The sequence below is a fragment of the Parus major genome, chromosome 1A (assembly GCF_001522545.3).
Source record: "Parus major isolate Abel chromosome 1A, Parus_major1.1, whole genome shotgun sequence".
NCBI lineage: Eukaryota > Metazoa > Chordata > Aves > Passeriformes > Paridae > Parus > Parus major.
This window is the reverse complement of record NC_031773.1, coordinates 49,825,024-49,846,194: the sequence shown is the minus strand read 5'-3', so window position 1 is coordinate 49,846,194 and position 21,171 is coordinate 49,825,024. Positions and strand designations below refer to the sequence as shown.

The window sequence follows — 21,171 nt, the reverse complement described above, 5'->3', positions numbered from 1 at the left end:
AGGTTAACCACATCCATGAAGGCACAAGCAACACACACCTGTCCTACACATGCTCATGCTGCTGCCAACTCATGCAATGGTGGGACAGGACAGGGTAAGAGACCATGATTCCTTCCACAGAGATGAGTGCACTGACATTAAGAGAGAGCCAACATGACAAAGTGAATTAGGATTTTAACTAGGAGCGAATGGCATCTTAATACAGACAACTGTGATGAGACACTCTTCATGCCATTAGAGAGAGTGGACCCAAACAAAAAGCATTGTTACATTCTGCTTTCAGGATATTTTAAAAGCAGCAATAACTGGCTCCTGTGGCTTGGTATAAAGCAAATACTGCTTTAATGTACAGAGAGTAATCTCCACTGGCTCCAGTACCCTCAGGAGCATAACAACAAAGCTTACATTTGATGCAATGGAAACTCCCTTCCATTATTAATGGAAGAGTGAGGTGATGAGAGTGATCCTACAGCTATGCCTTTCAGGGAAGGGGCATGCTAGCCAGGCAACCTCCTTCATGCACCTTGGGGTCAGTATATGTTTGGACTGGACATCCCAAAAAACAGATAGCATGCTGATTTCTAATCATTGTTAGCAATGAGACACAAGCAAGCCATTATTCTTCAAGTAATTTTTAAAGGTCTTTTCAATACTAATCTTAAACAGCCCAAGCTGTTTAAGTGACAAGCTGGTCTTTAGCATCCACAGCTAGGTTTCCAGCATAAAACTGCTACAAATTTGTTAAATGCAGGGTGGTGGTTGTTGGTTTTTGGAGGGGGGAGGTTGACTTTTTTTTTCTCCCCCCTGAACAGAAATAATAAATGATCTTAGCCAGTACTGCAATGCTGAGATCAACGAAAACGCTCCTTTGGGCTCCAACCCAATAATCTAAAGCTTCAGATAATTTCATTTCTCCAGCTATAAATAAAGAGCTATATAAATAACAAAATGATGCCTTTTTCAGAACAGCATAGAAGTTTTCCCTGTTTAAATGAATTAAAATCAGAGCTACAAGACACAGTGGCTAATAAAACAGCCCAACTGCATATAACTCTCAAATATGTTGCAGAGAACCGAGGAGGATGTAGTAGCAAAGCAGAATATGAAGGAATAGGGTGTTGTGCCTGCTTTAAAGAGCCCCTACAGAAAAAGGCAAGCCTGAGAAATAGAGTAACACCTTTTCCTCTGGTTCTGTATAACAGGGAAAAAACATCTTTTAAAGGCTGGGGGGAGGAGGGGAGGTAAGGACTGCAACAGAAATTTCTATTTCCCTCTTCTCTTTTTGCATTAAAATTTCTGTTTGTTCTAGACAAGCCTGTGGAGACCAAATGAAATTTATGTCTTCAGTGATGATGTGAACTGAAAACTGGAGTACAGATGGAAAGTAATTTTTTAGACATTAATCTGTGCAAGCTAGAACCAAACTAAGACTATTTTAATTCACATCTGTTTGCAATTAGCGAAGTCCGTATGGGATTTAAAAAAACTACATTATCATTAAATATCTTTAAACTGAGTAGGAATTCTCAGTATTTTTATTAAGTTAACTCAAGGCAGCATACAATCCACATGCAGACTATATGAATATAATTAACAATGTGAATTAAACCAGAATTAATCTGATTCAGAACAACAGAACTAATTAACCATATTTTATTGACAGATCAGCCCTCAGCTTGTGCAACTCTTTGTTGAGCACCATTTAATATCAATGCTGAATTAATGCTTTACATAGTTGACTATGGCAGTTAGTATTTGTGTCCTCTTGGTTTGTCATACTAATGCATCTCTTAGACATTTAAATTTTCATCAGGAAAAACAGGTGAGCCACACTTGACATTTTTGTTATTTCTAAGTTTAAAAACTAGCAATTATATATATATACACACACGTTTCTGAAGTGGGAGAAAAAACAACATACATGTATTTTTTATTCCTTCTCACAGATGACCTGTAAAGAATAGGGATTAATTTGTACCTAAATACATATGCAATAAACAATTCTCAGTTTTCCCTCAGCAAGGTTGTCTTGACCTTGAAAGAAAAAAAAGGAACAAAGCAAGAAAAAAATAAAGATGGGGCAGGTATCTAATATTTACTAGCTTAGCTTTATAGCAGGTACTGGGTACATACCCATAGTAATATGTATGGAGCCAGAGGAAGGGAAGATCCTGGACTAAAAACATACTTAGGTTTTCTAAAATTTAGATTATACACATAGTTTAATTACGCTGTTATGATAACAAGGCTAAAATTTTCAACAATTCCTCCCCACCAGCAACTGCCATGAACTTCTCCCATGCAGAAAATAAGTTTAACCCAGAAAACACTAAATTCCAACAAACATTTTTAGGACCAGTGAGTAATTTGCAGTACCAGACTAACTCCTTTTTACCCAAAAGTTTATTGAAAGGACCTGAAGAGACCGAGTAACTGTCACCTTTTTAGTCTGGCCTCAGATTCTGCAATAAATAACAAGCAACATGATGAGCAGTGAAAAAAAAAATAATAAATGTATATATATATATATATATAGTATTTGAACGTTTCCATCTCTGAAGAATGAGAAAGAAAATTTACCATGTAACCGTAAAGGGAGAAATCAAAACCAGACGGTTCTCCTGGGTGTGGCCAGAACACAGAAATTAAACAAAAAACAACAACAAAAATAAAATAAAGTAAAATAAAAAAAAATAAAACCAAAGAAAACTAAACAGAGCCCCTTGAAATCCATGCATTGTTAACCCTTTGTTCATCATGGAGTTTAGACCAGTCACATCAGCAGCAGCGTCTTTGCCTTGTACCACTGGAGCACAGCCAGCAACCAGCCTTGCTGTCATCTGCTGCTGTGCTTGTTTCTAACCAAGTTTTTTCTTTCTTTTTTTTTTCCCCTTAGTTCTGTAATAAACTTTTAGAAGCCTGAAAAAAATGGCCAAAAAGGCAGCAGTTTAGGCTACCTGTTTCCAAAGCATTTGGAAAGAGTAGGAGGGTTTCAGCTATAATCCACCGGAGATGAGCAGGACTGAATGCACCGACAGCAACACAGCACAAAACCCAGAAACAAATTTTGAAGATACACACACAACTGCACCCTTCAAGTTGGTGAAAACATCTGTGTAAACCAAGCCACCACCATTTCAGTAGCTCTTCCAACTCCTCCCGGCCCCAGTGCCGCACTTTGCATTAAGGAACATGCACATGTAGAACCTGTCAGTGTACCTGTGCAATCTGGTGAGTCAGATGCAGGAATTAACCTGACTTAAAAAAAAAAAAAAGTAAGTGTATCTTCAAAAAAACCTGCAGGGTTATTTTTAAGCTCTGTCAGTCCCACAGTCCAGCTTGAGCTGCTCCACTGCCAATCCCTGCTGAGAAACAGTAGAGGGGGCAAAGGCCAGCAGCGAGGAGCGGGAGCCCAGCCTGCACTGCTGGGCAGCGAGAGCCTGGGGCTTCAGAGCAGCTCCAGCCAGCTCAGGACAGGGGCTTCACGGCCCCAGACATCCCCCAGGTGTGTGCTGCTCCTCTTCCCTTCAGCTGATGCTGGATCTCACTGCATGGTCTGAGTTCAACAGGCTGAATTGGCTGAAGACAAGCTCATTTCTCTCCCTGCTGCATCAGTGTCTTGCTAATTTAGCACCTCGATCCAGTTCCATGCATAGTGAAATGAGCACAGCTGGAAGGAAAAGCATTCCCACAGGAGCAGTAGATCAGCTTATACTATGAAACCATAAACTTCAAACTGAAATTCAAGTTTAAATAAATCAGTTCAGTGTATGGACTAATTGATTCTTTTAGTTCAGTATTGCAGACTTCAAGGCATGAAACTAAAAAAAATCTAAAGGGATTTGGTGACTTGAGAAAGCGATGCTGGTCACCAGTATTTTGTTTTTAAACCTCATTGTATTAATAACACCGTATTTCTGGCTCAACTGATGACATCTGAACAAAAATTATAAAAATAGAATTAAAATGAAAACAAGACTTCTAATTAATTTTATGTAATAAGGGGCTTTCCACTGAGTGGAAACTAGGTCCAGGATCAGAGTGGCTCAACTCCATTTAAAGAATAAATAAATGCAGATGCAAACTTAAAATCTTTAAGGCACCATTATCAAAACCTATATTCACATTCTTATCTTAACCTACAGTTAACTGCAAACTTAAAAATCCACACAGCTTTCGCATGAGTTTTTAGTTACCATAGGTTTACTTACATAAATCCAAACACCAACAGATGCAATTTCTCTCGTAACCCACAATATGACTAATTTTTAAAATAAATATGAAGCACTTCTAGACACTATCGTTCTCTACAAGAACTTGTAGATTTGGGTCTCCCAAGTGGAAGTCAGTGAAGGATATAAACTTGCAGTACCCTGAAACCAGAAGCTACTCTACGCTAATATGAACTCCAACCATTTAAAAAGCTACAAAAAAAACCCAAAAAACAACAAACCGAAAACAAACAAACAAACAAAACCCACTCCCTATTCAGCCAAGATTTTGCTGTGTGCTTACGTACTCCTGGTCTCTGAATGTCATTGAGGGCACATCTTGGAATGCCACACGGTACACAGCTGGTGAGCAAAGAGCTTGGATTCCCTTCCCCTGCAGTTTTACAAATGCCACAGGGTACTCATTACACAGGCAGACTGCATTAATTCTGCAAATATGTCCACTTGTTCAACTCAGCACAATAGTGGCAAAATACGCATCTAGAGGATGCATCTCCACTAACAAAAGGAGCAGGAATCCTCTCGACTTCCTCTGGAGGTGTTTTATTCACGGTTCAGTGAAGTGCATGGTAAACTGCAACCATGGGCAGAATGCTATTTAAAGGCACTTATACCAGTCAGAGCTAGAAATGTAATGGTAAACAGGATAAATGAAACAAACAGCTAATTTCCTGGAAGCAAGCAAAAAAAGCCAAACACATCAAGGGAAGACTGACGTAATTCTATTAAACAAGAAGAAAACAAAATGTAATTGAAGGAATGTTTAAAGTTTTTATCTTGTTTCTCACACGCAGCAAAGCACTGTTAGTGTGAGGTCTACCAGGGCCCATATATTCCTACTAAACAGACTGAATCTGAGAAAAAAGTGAGTTACAAAACAAGAATTCACATTGCTTTGAGAGAAGAATCAGCAAAACTCATTAACTGCCTGCTACGCTGCTGTGATAGAGAAAGTCAACAAATACCACTTCGGAAAGAACCTGGTGTGAGAGGTGGCTGTGATGGATACAGCCACCTCTCTTTGGTCACCAAACCTTTTAAGTACACTGAGATCCTGAAGATGCAGCCAGCTTGATAGAGCTTCCCCAGCTGTCGAAGAAAACTGCCTGGTCATCTCAGGTGGATTCAAAATGAAGAATGCTACCTGAACGTTTCCTCCAGTCCCTCCTACTGACCAGCACTGGAGCAATCCCAGTAGAGTTCTCCCGCCACAGCTTGGCGGGGACAAAGCGCTGCTCAACCCCATCGTACTCTGGGTGGGGGCAAACCCAGGGCAGTTTGGGATTTACCACTGTACCTTTAAAATATTTACAAAACATATACACAAAACACTACAACCCTTAGGAACCCAGGGAAGGGAAGGGAGCATTGAGAACACAGCACAAGGCAGGCAGCAGGAGCATCTGCTTTCGGATTCCCAAGAGAGAGGAGAAGAAGAGAGAGAGGTTTCATATCATTAGATTAGAATGGAAACCAAAGGGCAGGAAAATGCATTCAGATTTTTTTCCTAAGGTGGAGGAAGAACCCAAGAGTGAGTGAGTGGCCTCCAGAAAGATCCATTTCCTTTGCTTCACCATCAGATCACCAAACTTGTTTTTCCATTATTATGTGAATACCAGGTGCTTCGTGCAGCTACACCCCACTCAAACACTGGGGCCTCCCATTTTCATGCTAAGCAGGAAAAATCTTGCATTCTTTTTAAAACGGGAATTATTTTGGGTGAGAAGGATGCAAAAATACCATGAAATAACTCTTTGGCTGTTTTCTCATTCTGTTCAGATTCTGGACATCCCTCAGTATAAGCTACCAGTTTTGCAACTGCTTTTTGCTGCAAGATGACAAAAAAGCAGTAGAAAACTGCATGGTTAATAAAGACTAGAAGAACATCTCTGTTTTGTTTCTTTTTTTTCAAATATTTTTAAGGGTTCAGGGTAACATTAATCAAGGAACTCTTCAGCAGTAATTTTTGTTTTAACTGAAAACCAGAAGCCTTGGGCTTTAGCAACAGCACAAGAAGGTACTTTTCACAGTCATAAATCAAGTCTTCACAGAAAAGCCTTCAATGTCAGTGTTGCCTAGAAGGGAAAGGGCAGCCGTGGGCGTTTAATACACAGGGCTGTATGGATGCGAGAGAGAGACTGAAGTTCATGTGTGAAGAGGAAAACACTGCTCTGGAAAGCACAGGCAGTGGGATATGAAGAACATTTTGCCAGGCCAGTTATTTTTGCTCTTTCTTTTGCAATTATATCTGAACAAGGAGGGATTTGATAGAGGCCAGAGGCTATTCTCAAAACCAAACAATAATGACTAGAATCAAGAGTAATTCACAGGTAGCTTTGGCCTATAAATATCAAAAGAACAGCAGAGAGCAGAATTAATATTTACAAATTCAGCACAGCTGATTGTTTTGGTAAAGCATATAGATTTTTAACCATGCAGCAAAGTAAAACTCTAACTAATGCATATAGACATTTACTTGTTCAGACTGTCTTGGTGGAAAACAAAACAAAAGAAAAACCGTGGTATTAAGTAGAAATGGAGGATGAGGGAAAAGGGCTAAAACTCATGCCTTTTGTTTACAGAACAATGGCTTTCTGGTTTCCAGATAATACAGGACTGAAGAACTTCAGAATGAATCTTGGGAAACATAGGTGGAAATTTGCAGGGGGCTCTGAACATGAACATACCCCAGAACACATGTTGAAGCAAAGAGGCCACCATAAAAACTGTGGACCTCAAATCCAAGCAAAAGGCATAGACTCTAAACCAAAACTGCTTAGCTGAATTGCAACTTCAAAACCTTTTGTGTGCATGCACACATGTGCACACACGTGTGTGTGAGGAGGAGGGAAATTTTGTTTTAATTGAAAATGGGAATCTTAGCATTGATTAAGTCAAGCAGAGTATAGACATGCACTGTGCAAGCTTCCCCCATAGAGCTTTGGCAATGCACCTCGCTCCTGACCTGCAAAACTCCCTGCTATTCCAGTGCTGAACCTCCTGGGCAGAGAGAGAATCACAGCAATTTGTCATTGTGGTGATACTGGTTACGTGATGAGAACCAATTGCCAATTAGGACAGAGATCACTGAATCTCTCTGCAGCTGACCTGAGCAACATTTGAAATCTCATCTCCAGAGATATAAATTGCCATTAACCCTCAACAAAACTTGCCTCTTAATATATCTGTAAGAAGAAAATAGGAGTGTGAATGCAAATTCTGTGGGGGAGGTCCACGTGGGGCAGGGCAAGTGGAATGAGGATGCTTATATTAAAGCATCAAATATCTCAAACATGAAAGGTCAGTATCTCAGAAGTGCCAAGGAAGGCTGCAAAACAGAGTAAATAAAATCCTTTCACATATGAGATATGACAGTTTTTCTACAGAAGTATTTTAATGCAATGAAAATGGCAGGGATGGGGGTGAGTTTAGCTTTTGTTCTTACAGTCTCCCTTCACATAAAGCTGTTTTACCTTATTCTGCCTTCCTCACAGGGCAGCCATTACCAATGCAATGGGAACAGGTTGGTACGAAGGCTCAGCTGACTGAGTCCCTGTTTGTTCAAAAGACTGGGGAACCTGATCCCACATAGAGACAGGAGTGTCTCTGAGCATTTGTACATGCTGCCCAGAAATGACCATGCTCCGAGTCTTGAGTCAGAGGGAACGGAGACAGTCCCCAGAATAGCTTTTCCCTTCCCCCATCACACTAATTCCTGCTGATCTCTACAGAATATGTTCTCTAGGCAATGAACTGCCTTTTACTCTGCAATCAAAACAAGAGAAGCGGGTACAGAAACAGGACTTACCTTCGAGCCACGCTCATTAAAGATTATCTCTACATCAAGGATTTTCCCGAATTGCTGCAGAGAGACAAGGGAAAAAAAAAAAAAAATTTATTTGTGGTGGTCCATTTTTCCTACCTTTTGCAGGGGCTGGCTTGGCACAAGAAGGTAGGTGAGAATATTTCCATTTCTAACATACAGGAAAAGGCATAAAATTCCAGTGATGTGACCTAGTTCTCCTGGGTTCAGACATGCAAGTCATCTTAGTCACAAAATCCAGGTTTTCTCAAAAAAGTCTAAAGGAAGGAAAACAATCTCCAGAAGAGTTTCAGGGATTCGAGGAAGCTCATCTTTCCCCTGCTAATCTAAACAGCTCTTCCTTCCCTCATTCTACTATTTTATCTAAGACATGGTTCTATGATTTCATCTCAGATATCCAACAACATTTCTCACATATAATTCAGCATTCCATCTTCCTCCTGAAGTGGCTATCACAAACAGAAACTTAACAATGATGTTTCTACGAAAGGGATAGCAACATAAGACTCCCAGCCCCAGGGGTTTCAAACACTAAAGCTTCTTTCCTTCCCTTTATTTTCCAAAACTCCAAGCCTTCAAAAGAATTGATGGCAGATTCAGAAACCATGAAAATAGAAAATTTCCAACAGTTTGTTTTTCAGAAAAAGATCATTCAACTTCAACCTGTGATATACAGTAAGTGGTCAACAATATGTATGCAAGCTTATCACACGTAACAGAATTCTGACCTCTGTCTCCGTCTGGAGACCCCAAGGAGAGCTCTGCACTGAAAGGGTTCCAAAGAGCTGTCTATTTTGCACAGAAAGAGATTTATCACCTCTGTGGAACCATGTATGGGTCACATCTTCCAGCTTGCTAGGAACATATTAAAATATTTTACTGAAGCAGCCAGACTCAAAACAGCAGCCTAGAGGCAAAAGTATCACCACTTCAACAGAGGGCCACAGTGCTCCGTCCTCCAGAAGTGTCAGTGCTCTATTTCTAAACTGGAGGTCTGCTCTCCAGAAAGACAAGTTTAGGTGTTGTTTTTAGGAGCGTATATATGGAGTAACCGTCATTCTAGAGACATACTCACATACTGCACTCATACAAATGCTACAACAATTTTTCCTATCCCATTATTTAGGAAAACTTCTATCAACATGGTATTGATTCAAGTTTGATAGCAAATGAAGGACCAACAAGAAAATAAAGGATGGTTTCAGAGTTAAAAAAGATGATGACTACAGGCACTGGGACACTCTCCCCTTTGCCCAGCATTCTTAAAATAGTATTTGCCTTTTTTTTTATTTTTTATATAACAGTTGCATTCAGAGTCAAATGGGTGTAATGCTCATTTTGTGGGTGCCCTTCTTGAAAGGCTTGTGGCCAGTTTTGAAAACCTGGAACATTTACAGCAGAGAGCCATGATGACTGAGGAAAGGCTCTGAATATGTTAAGCAATAAAAAGTTGCTGAGTCCCTTGAACAAGTATTCCACAACTGTCTGGAAGCAAACAAAACACTTCCAATAATTTTAGCTATAGTTTCTGTCTGCTTGCCTTCTCCATTCTTAAAAAGGAGATCTTGGTTCACAGATGTTGTTTTTACTATTCTATTGTTTAAGAACAATACTTGATCCTCTATTCATCCCAAGAACAATTGAATTCACAACATCCTACATTACACAAGTTTGAATAATGCTAATGTAAACATGCATCTTCCTTGAAACCTCAACATCTCAACAGCTTAAGCTTGATCCATGCTAGATCCTCTTTTGACTGCTTCTCTGCCAATCACAGCTAAAATACGTCTTCTATTTCTATCCCACACTTGGTGTGGGCTTGTCAATAAAGGAGATTAACCGTTGATTGCTTTTTGTTGTCTTTGTTGCATACAGCTTTGGTACCACCATGAAAGGAATCAGTCATGATTGTCATGATTGCTTTCTTGGTGGACTATCTCAGCATCATTACATGACGGGCTGAACCAATTTAGCAGCTTGTGGCTGCTGAAGGGCTGTCCCCGCTCCTTTGTCTTTCCTTGTCTGGTCTCACCAGCCTTCCAGAGGTGGCCTCAGTTTTCATTCTCACCTGCAGATAAACTGATACAGCTCAGCAATCCCGCGAAAACCTAGCACAAGAAAAGGAATACATACAAAGGTTCTGACAATTTACTGATCTGAAGTGGCTTGAAGGGTCAGTGAGCATTAGAGCTCGAAGAAGCAAAAGGAGTGGAAAGCAGCACACCCTGCCCGAGAGCAGGATCTGTCCCCTGCCAGATCAGCTCAGCTGCCTAGCCTTGCCACACACTGAAACAGCCAGGCTCTCGCTAAATGTAAATGCCAAAATTATTTTCAGAATCTTCAAAGCCATCAAAAAATCACCATTTTCTACCTCATTAGAATCATCTTGAAAGAGAACAAACTGTGCCGCTTCTGGTGCACAATTACGCCGTGCCATCCTCCCCTTTCTGTACACGCGGCTGGGCCTGGATCCTCAGGCATTTCTGCCAGCGCTGCCTGCCAGCCCTGCTGGGCTGAGCTCCCTGTGCAGGGCTTCCACACCAATGGGAAACCCTGTCCTGTGCGTTTAACTTCTCGTGGCTGACAGGATGCCGGCGGTGACACTGAATGCAAGAGGTCTGACCTAGCTGTACAAGAGGTGGCATGGCCCTCCCTTGCCTACGAGGTGATGGAGGTACATCGTTCCTAGATGACAGAATTAAGAGCCTGTGGTCGCAGCAAACACGGGCTTGACGTCTACTGCAATGGGCTACATCCACCCATGAAAACTGCCCCAAACTCTTTTCTACGCAGGAGTTGAGGGTGTTTGAAGAGGCAAGAGAGAAGGACCTCCTTGGGAGAGAAGAGCACAGACAATGGGGGCTGACTGCTGAAGGGAGGTTTGCTGGGGAGGGAATTTTCTGCTCCATGAAATTCCCTGAAAGAAAGCAGGGCTGTGAGGCAGAAGGACGTGGGCTGGGCTCTTCAAGGCTCTGCTGCAGCCATTGCCACAGCTCCTAACTCAATGTCTCCTGTCCCCATTGCTGCAATGGTTTACAGCAGGTCCCAGCACTGGAAGGCACTTTTTTTTTTTGGTAGCATGCCAGAATTTTCCTGAAGAATGAAAGCAGGAAAAAAAAAAAAACTAGTTCATTTTAACAGTTTATAACTCCTTCAAAGCTGAATCTAATTTAGTGGAACATAAAAAGGCACTTTGTTCTCCAATGGTGCTTCGCCTACCAAATGTTAACAGTCTATTGTAAACAATCGAAGTTTTAAGAGCTCCTTAGCAAAAGGTCACAATTTTTGTATGGGAAATGTTAGGCAATCTAAATACAAGGGTCAGCACCAAATGCTCTCATAATAGTTTTTATAAATCATGTATATACAGGCATGTTTGTATTTTTCAAAAGACATAGGGACTGGCCAAATAAAACCAGTCCCATGCTTAGGTCATCCATGAAGACTAACCCTGTAACCTCTAACCTTGAAGACATGAATCACAAACTTGATTGGCTCACTCACTGATTACTAAGAACGTCTACTAAGAGGTCTGCACAGCCTCTGGAGAAGGTATTGCAGGACTGTCTGTCTCCAATGCTCCCCACCATGATTTAGAAAGCTTACTATGTGACCAAGAGGCCAGCATTCCATACCATGTCAGGTCATGCAAAAAGCCACCTCCATGAACTGCTCACACACATGCCATGTGATGGGAAGACATACACATGTTATTCTGGTCATGCCATGGCAAAGGAGCTATAGAATCATGCTTTATCTTAATGGTCTCTTCCCTGGAGTGAACTTGACGAGCTTTCAGTTATTTTTAGCAAATGAGAGTCAGACCCTCTACAATGGTAGCAGGGAGTATTGGAAGTAACAGTATTTAAGAGGCATAAAGATATGAACACACAGAAGTTATGACTAGAAACAAATCTTGCTTGAACATGACCTACCTTAGCATAGATGCAAGGGCATTGTGCAAGGAAATATATGCATGCTGTGTGTTTCTTTCCACACAGATGTTGTGAAGGCAACAGATTTTTCCAGCTGAGGCCATAGCTACATTAAACATCATAAATTTGAGAGATCTGGCACCAGAAAGCTTTTGTCTTCCAAGGCACTGACAATTTGGTAGGGCCCCTCCTACATGCTCTGTTCCAGTTGGCCCCGACTCCTGTCCCTGTCTAGAGCTTCCAAAATCAGCTCTAAAATGTGCCAGACAAATAACTTAATCCTAAAGATGCAAACAACAGGGAGTACTAGGCAAATTCTCTAGAAAACATGGAACAACAAAAGATAATGAGAGACATCGTGTGACAACCTCATCCCTACAAGAGAACTCTGTATGTCCAAGCAGTTTTGTTAGCCCTACAAAATTCACTTAGAGATGAGTCCAGTGAGCCGTCTAAACTTCAAAAGTGTCAAACAGTCCATTCTTAAAGATGGTCAACATTCAAAATAGGCAAGAAACCGGCATCCTGTGAGGGAATCCATGAGGCACACGAGCAAGAGCATTCTACAAGCAGGCTAGATCCATGCTACAGAGTCTTTTCCCTAGGTTCCAGCTCCATGGATATACTTTCAGCTGAGCACGACTGGCTCCATCATAGTGTGTATTAGTCAGCCCTTAGTTATGGCAGCGTGGGGTCTGCCAGAACTACACTATCAGCACACCAACTTTCTCACCCAAAGCCGAGTCACATTTCTTCAAGCAATGAGGCCAACCCTGGTCACCCAAGCTACACCATTATGCTTTGCTGACAGGAAGGTGGAAGCATCAAGGATTTATGAACCAAAGCCCTACCACTTACCAAGTGAGCAGATAATGAACAAGCACCAAGCAGCCCTTACTAGGATTGAGCTGTTGGCCAACAAAACACACATTTTCTCAGAAACCAGAATTTAACAGGAAGCCACACAAAGAGCACAGATTTCTAACAGGATTTACAGACCACAGCCATCCCAGGAAAAAAAAGCAAAACAACAAAAAACCCCCAAAACATGATGACAGACACAGTTCTCAGTCATCTGTTGTTCTCTAAATCACAAATAAAAGATTTTCACATGAAACAGTGAGATGGAGATGAACACTACCACAGGGCACCACCCAGAGAGAGATCTTAACACCAGTCTAGCTTCCAGGTCTACACTTCCAGCTCCTTGTTGCTGCTTTGTGCCATTCCCCAGAGGTGTGACTGCAGTGTAATCTGGTACTGATGCTGCAGGAAAGGTACTTGGACCCATGCCCACAAAAGCAGCATACATTCCAAAATCAATTTGAGAGTACTTAGCATGTAGACTGAATCCATATGAAACTGGGTCAACAAAAGACAACTCCATCTAATTTTACCCAGGCCTTTTATCCAATTAAATCTAGCTAGAGCACAGCACTGTTTACTAAATGATGTTCAGGACAGTCTTGCTACGGACTCCCCTAGTAACTCATAAGAAAATCTAAAAAATCTTAGATAAATGTATGATGCAGTCATTGCTGCCTTCCAGCAGAGGGTCGGTACAGAAGTTGATAGCAGAGAGCTTTCTCAGAGCAAGACAGGCAGTACAAGAGCTGCTGGCAGCTGCAGGGGCACAAGCACCCCTGCACACCACCGCCATGCAGACAAAGCACCATGTTCAAGCAGCACTGAGCACAAAAGTCCTTTCTGAAAGGTGGTTACAGAAAATGTTCAGGTGAAACCTATCAATATAAGCAGCAGCACCTCTTATAACTCTAACACCAACAAGAACAAAGTCCCGCCCTGTGATAGGGCTGGGACTCACTGTCATCACAGGGAGAGCTTGGAAACAAGAAAAGCTACAAGAGACAACTTTGTGTCAGAATATTTGTTCTCTAATACTGGCACGTGGGACTTGTTACATGCAATTGGTGGCCAGTAGTACCAGGAGACGAAAAACCTAAAATACATCTTGATATCCAGAAGACAGAATCTCCTTTGGGCGTCCAATCCACTCAGAAAGCAGAGTCTCTTTAAGCAAGTGTGCTATTGCTGTACTTTGGGCCCCAGTGCATCAACACCTGCAGGTCAGAGCTTCTTGTTCTATCATATTACTGCCTATATACTTCAACTAGTACTTCTTCCATTGCCAATGCTTGTGTATTGCTAATTACTTCTGTGGTTAAATTTATTTACTAGCAAATGCAGACTTGAAATGCTAGCAAATTCCTGCTGACACAGAGCTGTAGTCTAATTTGTTATTGCTTTAGCCACAAACTATAGGCTTATGGAGGTGTTTGGCACTCTTGACACCAGAATTAAGTTGGATGAGAAATTATATCCACCAGGATATTTTAGGAAGTGCCAAGTGACAAAATGTTTCCTCAGAGGCCAAGATTTCAGGGCTGAAAGAGCTTCCAAAAGTATCTGAGCTTACAAAACTTTGTTGCTTGGGTCATACAAAGCAATGGTCTACCACAAACATGTATCAAAGAACCTTGCAGTATAGATATGAATTATGCTTAGAGAAGGAAAAGGATAACATTACCTGCCTTAATGTCATCCTTTTCCAATGTAAAAAAAAAAAAAAGTGTCTACCATTCTGTCACTTGTAATAAATGACATTATTAGTAACTTCATTAACTGGAATTAATTAAATGGGACATAATAGTCACTTTTATAGAAAACATCTACGGGTTATTACTGCTGTAGCTGATAACACACAAAACCCCGTTATCAATTGGGCTGATTATGCTCCCCAGCAGAAAGAGCTAAGAGTCTACAAGTGGTAGCTATGGATTGAGCAAGTTTTTAAAAAAGCAGGGTCTCCATCTGAAGCCAGAGTCTGCAAAAATTCATAGCCTATACTGTGTTAACCCACCTTCATCTGCAACCATCATCAACATAGTCTTTATTTTTATCTTACACTTAACCAAAGAGCATTTCACCACAGTAAATTCTGAGAAACATCTATTCTGACTCCTCGTATTGTTGCTCTCACAACAGGTAAGAAAGATTTTGTGCAAGAACGTCCATATGATCTACCAAAACAATCCACTTGCTTGTTTTTGTGGAGACAATTCAAGATTCAGCTTGGGAACAGAAGGATCTTCCTCTTGCAGGCTTCCAACCCTCTATCTTCACCAGGAGACTCCAAAGTCCATATAACTCAAAGGTCCAGAAATGACCAGACTATCCCAGCCAATTTTATACTGGAAGGAGAACTGCTTCTTGAAGCACAAGGGGGAAGGGCTGAAGCTACCAACCATGAGGTGCAAGCACAGACACTATCACAGCACAAAACTGAAAGGACTATAAATATGTTGAGGGGAAATATCAACTTTTCTTCTGCATACACAGTCCAGAAAGAAGGGAACATCCTACCACCAGTGCAGGAGAACATGACTACCATCATGTTAGAGTCCTTGCTCACATTAGCCAAAGAATGTCCCTGAGAAAATGGATAGTAAGATTTTGAAAAAGGAGTTGCTAATTTGTTTTTAACACTGATGGCAACTCTTCTTCTCCCTGGTAAGCTGTTCCCTTGTTCAAATAAGCCTCAATGACTATGAATTTTTTTTTCTTATTTCAAGAGTAATTGTGTTAAATCACAGCTTCCAACTGGAAAATCTTGTGACTGTAAACAAGAGCTGAACTCCTTGTTAGTATGTATCACCCATATATAAGCATTTGTGATAGGCATTAGAAATGACTTATCTCCTAATATCTCTTTTTAATAAGCTGAGTAAATAATGTACCTAATACCTTACCAAGTTAAAAAATTCATTCACCTTCCAAGTCCTAGTTAATTTCTTTTGGTCTTAAACTGATCAATTCAGTTGGTCAGAACTGAATAAAATTATGCAGTCACAGTCTTTTCAATTTGGAACATGAGCAAGATCACATCCCTCCTTCAACCTGATAACCCCTTTGAATTATTGACACAACTATCAAAACAATCACTAGTACTCTCCCAAATCAGTGTTTTCCAAAGAAAGCTTTCCATCTTAAGAGCACAGATAGATTCCCACATACTCGGTACTCTGCAATGAGCTGCATCAAACACGTTTTTGTTTGAGTTATCATCAGTCAACCAGGCATTTCTACTCATTCTCTAACAGTAACCTTATCTGTCTCTTTCCTCCTCCTCAAATAGTTTCTAAACTGCAAACCTTACTGGCAAGGTTTCAATAGCACCATCTCCATACTAAACAGGACAGTGAAGGAAACAGATCCCTGGGAAAACTGACAAAGAAACAGTCTTGATCACAGCAATCTCCCAAGTAACTACTACTTTTTATTATCTATCATTAAAGAAGTTTTTAATCCCTCTAATGTGTGTTGTGCTTGAGATAAGTATTATTTTTCTTAAGAATTGGTCACTTGGACAAATTCAATTGGTTGAGCAATGTTTCACTATATCAGTATTGCTTTGTACAATCTTGTCAAAACAAACAAGACAGCATTTGTCTGCAAAGATGTGTATTACAAAGTACTGCTAAATAGATATTAACATGTTTTTTCAGATTCTAATGAGCTTCCTTAAAATGTTCCAAAATTATTTTTATCTTGGATCAACATACAGCTAGGTAGTTCTTAGCTCTTTGGCTCATCCCTTTCAGTTTTTTTCAATAGTGAATCTTGGTGGGCAGTGTTCCACCCTACTGCACCTCCCTTAGCTTACAAGAATTGGCTAAAAATTAGTATTAATGAATAATGGAGCTCCTTGCTTTGGCTATTACCATTCAACATACCTTATCTAGATCTGCTGGTTTTTAAATATTAGTAAGCACTGTCTCATCCTCCTCTGTTATTAATGATGTAAAAAATCAGGTGAGGTAAAAATACTCCCTCTTAAATTCTAAACACAATCCATTGGGGGTTGTTTTTTCCCTGTTTGATTTTTTGTTTTGTCCTTGTTTGTGGGGTTTTTCCCCAAAAACACACAACTACCTCCTGATTTTATACTGTACCCATAGATAGACCTTTTATCTTTGCATATAAAAAAAATGATGGGTTTTCTAAACTTTGGTCACCAGTATCTCCATGACTAGCACATTTCCTTTTTCACCTGCTTCTTTGCTGAAGTTTGCACCTATATTCACTGGTATTTACTTCCTCCTCCTCGCCTAAAGAAAGGAATGCTTTGAGTTTTATTACCACAGTTTCAACGACTGTGGAATCATGCCTTCTTGGCCATCAGTATGATGCTGCTGAATACTTTATGGTTTCCATTAATACTTCCCTTTCAAAGATACCTTCCTGGGCAGTTATCCTGCCAATTGTTTAAACTCTAAGAAACAGACTCTTCCAAAGCTCCTTACAGTGCTGCCTGATGCCATATTCTGTTTGCACAAAGCAAATACAGACAAATAACAATCACCGGTACCTAGGCAACAGTGGGATTTCAGGTCAGCTATTAACTCTTCTTTATCTGCAAGAACAAGGTCAGCTATTGATTTATTCCATGGTGGGTACAGAACTGTGTGCATTAAAAAACTACCTACTCATTCTAGAAGCTTTCTGGAAGTCTTTTCATTGGCCTCATGAAATGTAAAGTAAATATTACCTGTTTTACGCAGGCCATGTTATTTGCCTCCCTGTAAGATGCATATATATAAATAAATGTTTGGTCTATTCCTGAGGATATTTCAAGGACCTGTTAGAAACACATTACAGTTGATGGTTGGAACCCAAATAATTTGAATTTGTGAAGAAAGCCTTACGTTTGCAGCTCTGCCAAATGGTGCAGGTTTAGAAAGCGTTATGTAATATGTATTTAATCACACATGGGACAACATGTCTCAAGTCCACCTCTGCTTGAGTCTGGACAAAAGCATTAGATATTTTCTGTGCCCCAGGACTGGGCTGACCTCTTGCATGCTGTTCCATCCTTGAGGGTTCTTCTTTACTCCCTCCCTACCATCACATTTATTTCTTCCTCCACGGCTTTACTGTCTACCCAATTTCTCTCTTTGTACAGTAGCTTGGGAAAAATCACTCCAGGCAAGGATTTTGAGTCTCTCAGATATGATGTTGAGGAGATGTGACCTGACACACAGAAGGGAGAGGGAGAAGATGGGGGTTACAGGCTAGTCACAGCTGAAGACTCAGACAATCATGAGTCCCCTTTAGGAGAAAGGGTAGGTTTCAGTGAGTCACCCAAAGGAAAGCATCTTGATCCTGAAAAAGAAATAGGAGCAAGCAGCATTCAGAGAGCATGCTCTCCTGCTCGAGGCTATGAGCATGCTGAGAGAAGCAGCAGTAAAAGAAAAAGGAAGATGTGCAAGAACCATTCATTATTTCCTTGGCAAAGTAGCAAAGTTCTCTATTACAGGAAAACGGCACATGGGGTGTTTTGTGTCCCAGAAGATGAACACTCTTCTGGCAGGCATAACTCTCAGCAACCACAGGACCATGTGAACTATCAAAAGGTTTTACAAGGAATATATCATTCACCCAGTTAAAATCACATCAATGTGCTGGAACTTGAGATGATGTTTAGACAAAAAAATAAACACCAGAGGAACACCAGAAACCAGTTCATATAGCATTATTCCCCATTCCTCCTATGCATAAAAAGGGCGCCATATAGGCCCAAAAAAGGACAGGAAATCTTAAAGCAAGTAATTAGGCTGCATTTTCTGCAAGTCACATCTTAGGACACCAGTTCATTTAAACTTTGCCTGGGTGTCCTAACCTGCAAAGCATAGGCAAGAGGACAGGGATGTCCTTGTCATTTCCATCTCATCCATGTCTCCCACACCAGGAGACATGGTGGACAATGGCAGAGAAGCATCAAGGTGAACAAGTGTAAAAAGAGCTAGTTGTCAATTAAGCACCAGTCCCGGGAGAAGGGACAGCAATGGGGAACAATTTATGTAAGCGATGCAGCTCCCAGGGGAGAGGAGCAGCCGTAGCACAGAGCAGGACATGATAAATACAGATTGTGGCAGGTGGTCCAAGAACTGGCTGTGATTTCAGCAACCATTTGTCCAAACCGGACGGAACTGCCTACTGCACACCCTGCAACAGCAAAAACCAATCTAGAAAAACCACAAAAGCAAAGCAGAAGATTCAGCAATCACAGATTGTCAGGAGATATGATCAATTCTGAAAACATTCCCACAGACATCAAGAGTATAACAATCTAAGGTATGAACAACATGGAACCAAACCCAGGCAACTTGCAACAGAATCACAGGAACTGACTCCAAATGTCATATTAGTGCGTCCCCTACCCACAGAAGGTATAATGAGATCTTTTTGGCCAGGCTGTGGCCAGTCAAGTCAGATACCTTCAAGGACAGAGGTTCCACAACCCATCTGAGCAACGTGTTCCACTATTTAAGCATCCTTACCAAAAATCAAAAATTTTCCCGGTATCTAATTGATAAATCAAAGCCAGAGAGGCCCTGCAAAGAGACCTAGACAAATTAGAGGGCTGGATAATCACCAACCATATGAAGTTTAACAAAGAAAAGTGCCAGATTCTGCACCTGGAGTGAGGCAACCCTGGATGTATGGACAGATTGGAGAATGAGATGCTGCAGAACAGGGCTGCAGAGAGAAGGACGGGGGGCCTGGTTGACAGAAAGTTGAGTATGATGAAAGGCCCGGAATTCACTCTTGTTGAGTATATTAACATTTCCCTCAGCCTGACCAGGTCCCTCTGAATAGTAGCCTTGCCTTTCTGCACTTTGACCACTGTTTTGTCCGTTTTGTACTGCCCGAGCTACAGACAGATAAGGCAAATTCTTCTCTCATTTCCAGCACTGAAATCCATGAATTAGACAAATTTACAATACTGCAACACTACTCTGCATGCAAGCATGAGCCTTTGTGCATGCACACACATCCAGACTGATGGCTCAGGAGCTGCAACAACTGAAACAGAAATACTGCAGAATTTGGAGGAGCAGCTGGTATAAATGAGGAGGACCAAGGTATACACTCCAAGCCTAAGGCAACAAGAGCTTTGGGCTTCCCTGACATCGATTCTTTGGGCTGCACCTCAAAAAGGCAGTAGCTGTTAACTTAAGAAATAATAAATATTTCTGAAGACTTTAAAACATTCCATCAACCAAGGATCATATTATAATTATATCAACAAATCAAATATCCCTGATGATGATATGGCAGAAAGATAACTTCACCTGAAGGTTAGGTCATGAGACATCTAGCTCATTTATCTGTGTTCACATGGAATGAGTCACCACGTGTACTCACATAAACAAACTCTTCCTCAAAGAGCCTATAAATCAAGAATCATGAATAGCATCCAAGGATTAGGGAAGACAAACTATGTGGTCAAAAGAAACAGAAGGTATATCATACACAATGTAAAATACCATCTGACTTGCACTAGCTTTTCCACATGCAGTCGCTAGCTGGCAAATTGTTTCCAGCCATCCTTCATCACAGAAATGGATCACGAGGAAAGAAATACTTCAATATGTTTCTATGCAACTGAAAAACAGTGCTTTGCAAGGGATTTAAGTCAGTGTTTAATCCTGGCCTTTACTCAGAAATAGGGTGAGGTTTCATTTTGTTTTGTTTTTTTTTCCCAAACCAATTGTTAGATTACACTGAACATTGCTGCTCAGAGAAGCTGTAGGTTGCCCCAAGCAGCTGTGCATGCCCCATCCCTGGAGGTGTTCATAGCCAGGCTGGATTTAGCTCTAAGCACACCCAGTGAAAGATGTACCAGCCCATGGCAGGGGTGCTTGAACTGGATGATCTTTAAGGTCCCTTCCTACCCAAACCATTTTATGATTCTATGAACATCTTAATAGGAAGAACACTGTTATAGTTCTCATGTGTATTTATCTCTAAGTTAAACATAACCAATTGTCCTAATCCTGCAAATATATTACTGTGTGCTGACTAAACTGAGAGGAAAGGGCTTTTCATTCACACAAATACACAGCACCAGGTGTCCCACCTGGAGAAGGAGAATCTGCCATGCCTGACAAGATGCTCATAACTTACCCCAAACATCTGCCGAAGGTCAGGATCTCGAAAGCGGAAGGGAATGTTAGACACGTGAAGTCGTTTTGGAGTGGATTTGCTCTCAGTATTTTCACTGCTCTGTGTCTGTGATTGCTGTCCATCTGTCTGTGCCCCTCCTTCTGTCTGCTGAAATCAGAAAAGACAAAAGGGTGCGCTTGAGTAGTAA

General features: G+C 41.0%; 1 protein-coding gene across 15 annotated transcripts in view; it reads right to left on the bottom strand.

Moving 5' to 3' along the window:
• The window catches only part of RBFOX2 (RNA binding fox-1 homolog 2), a 170,984-nt gene that overhangs the window by 29,467 nt on the left and 120,346 nt on the right, over positions 1-21,171 (bottom strand). For 13 of the 15 annotated variants that reach the window (XR_001521684.2, XR_001521681.2, XR_001521680.2 and 10 more), the window contains 2 exons: positions 20,985-21,131; positions 8,041-8,094 (listed from right to left, as the gene is read on the bottom strand). Coding sequence is in view for 10 of the 15 variants with exons in the window: in XM_015628165.2 (XP_015483651.1) it covers positions 8,041-8,094; positions 20,985-21,131 (201 nt within the window). In the remaining 5 variants the exon portion in view is untranslated. The remainder of the gene's footprint in view (positions 1-8,040; positions 8,095-20,984; positions 21,132-21,171) is intronic. The other 2 variants (XM_015628166.2, XM_033514300.1) reach the window with 1 other exon arrangement.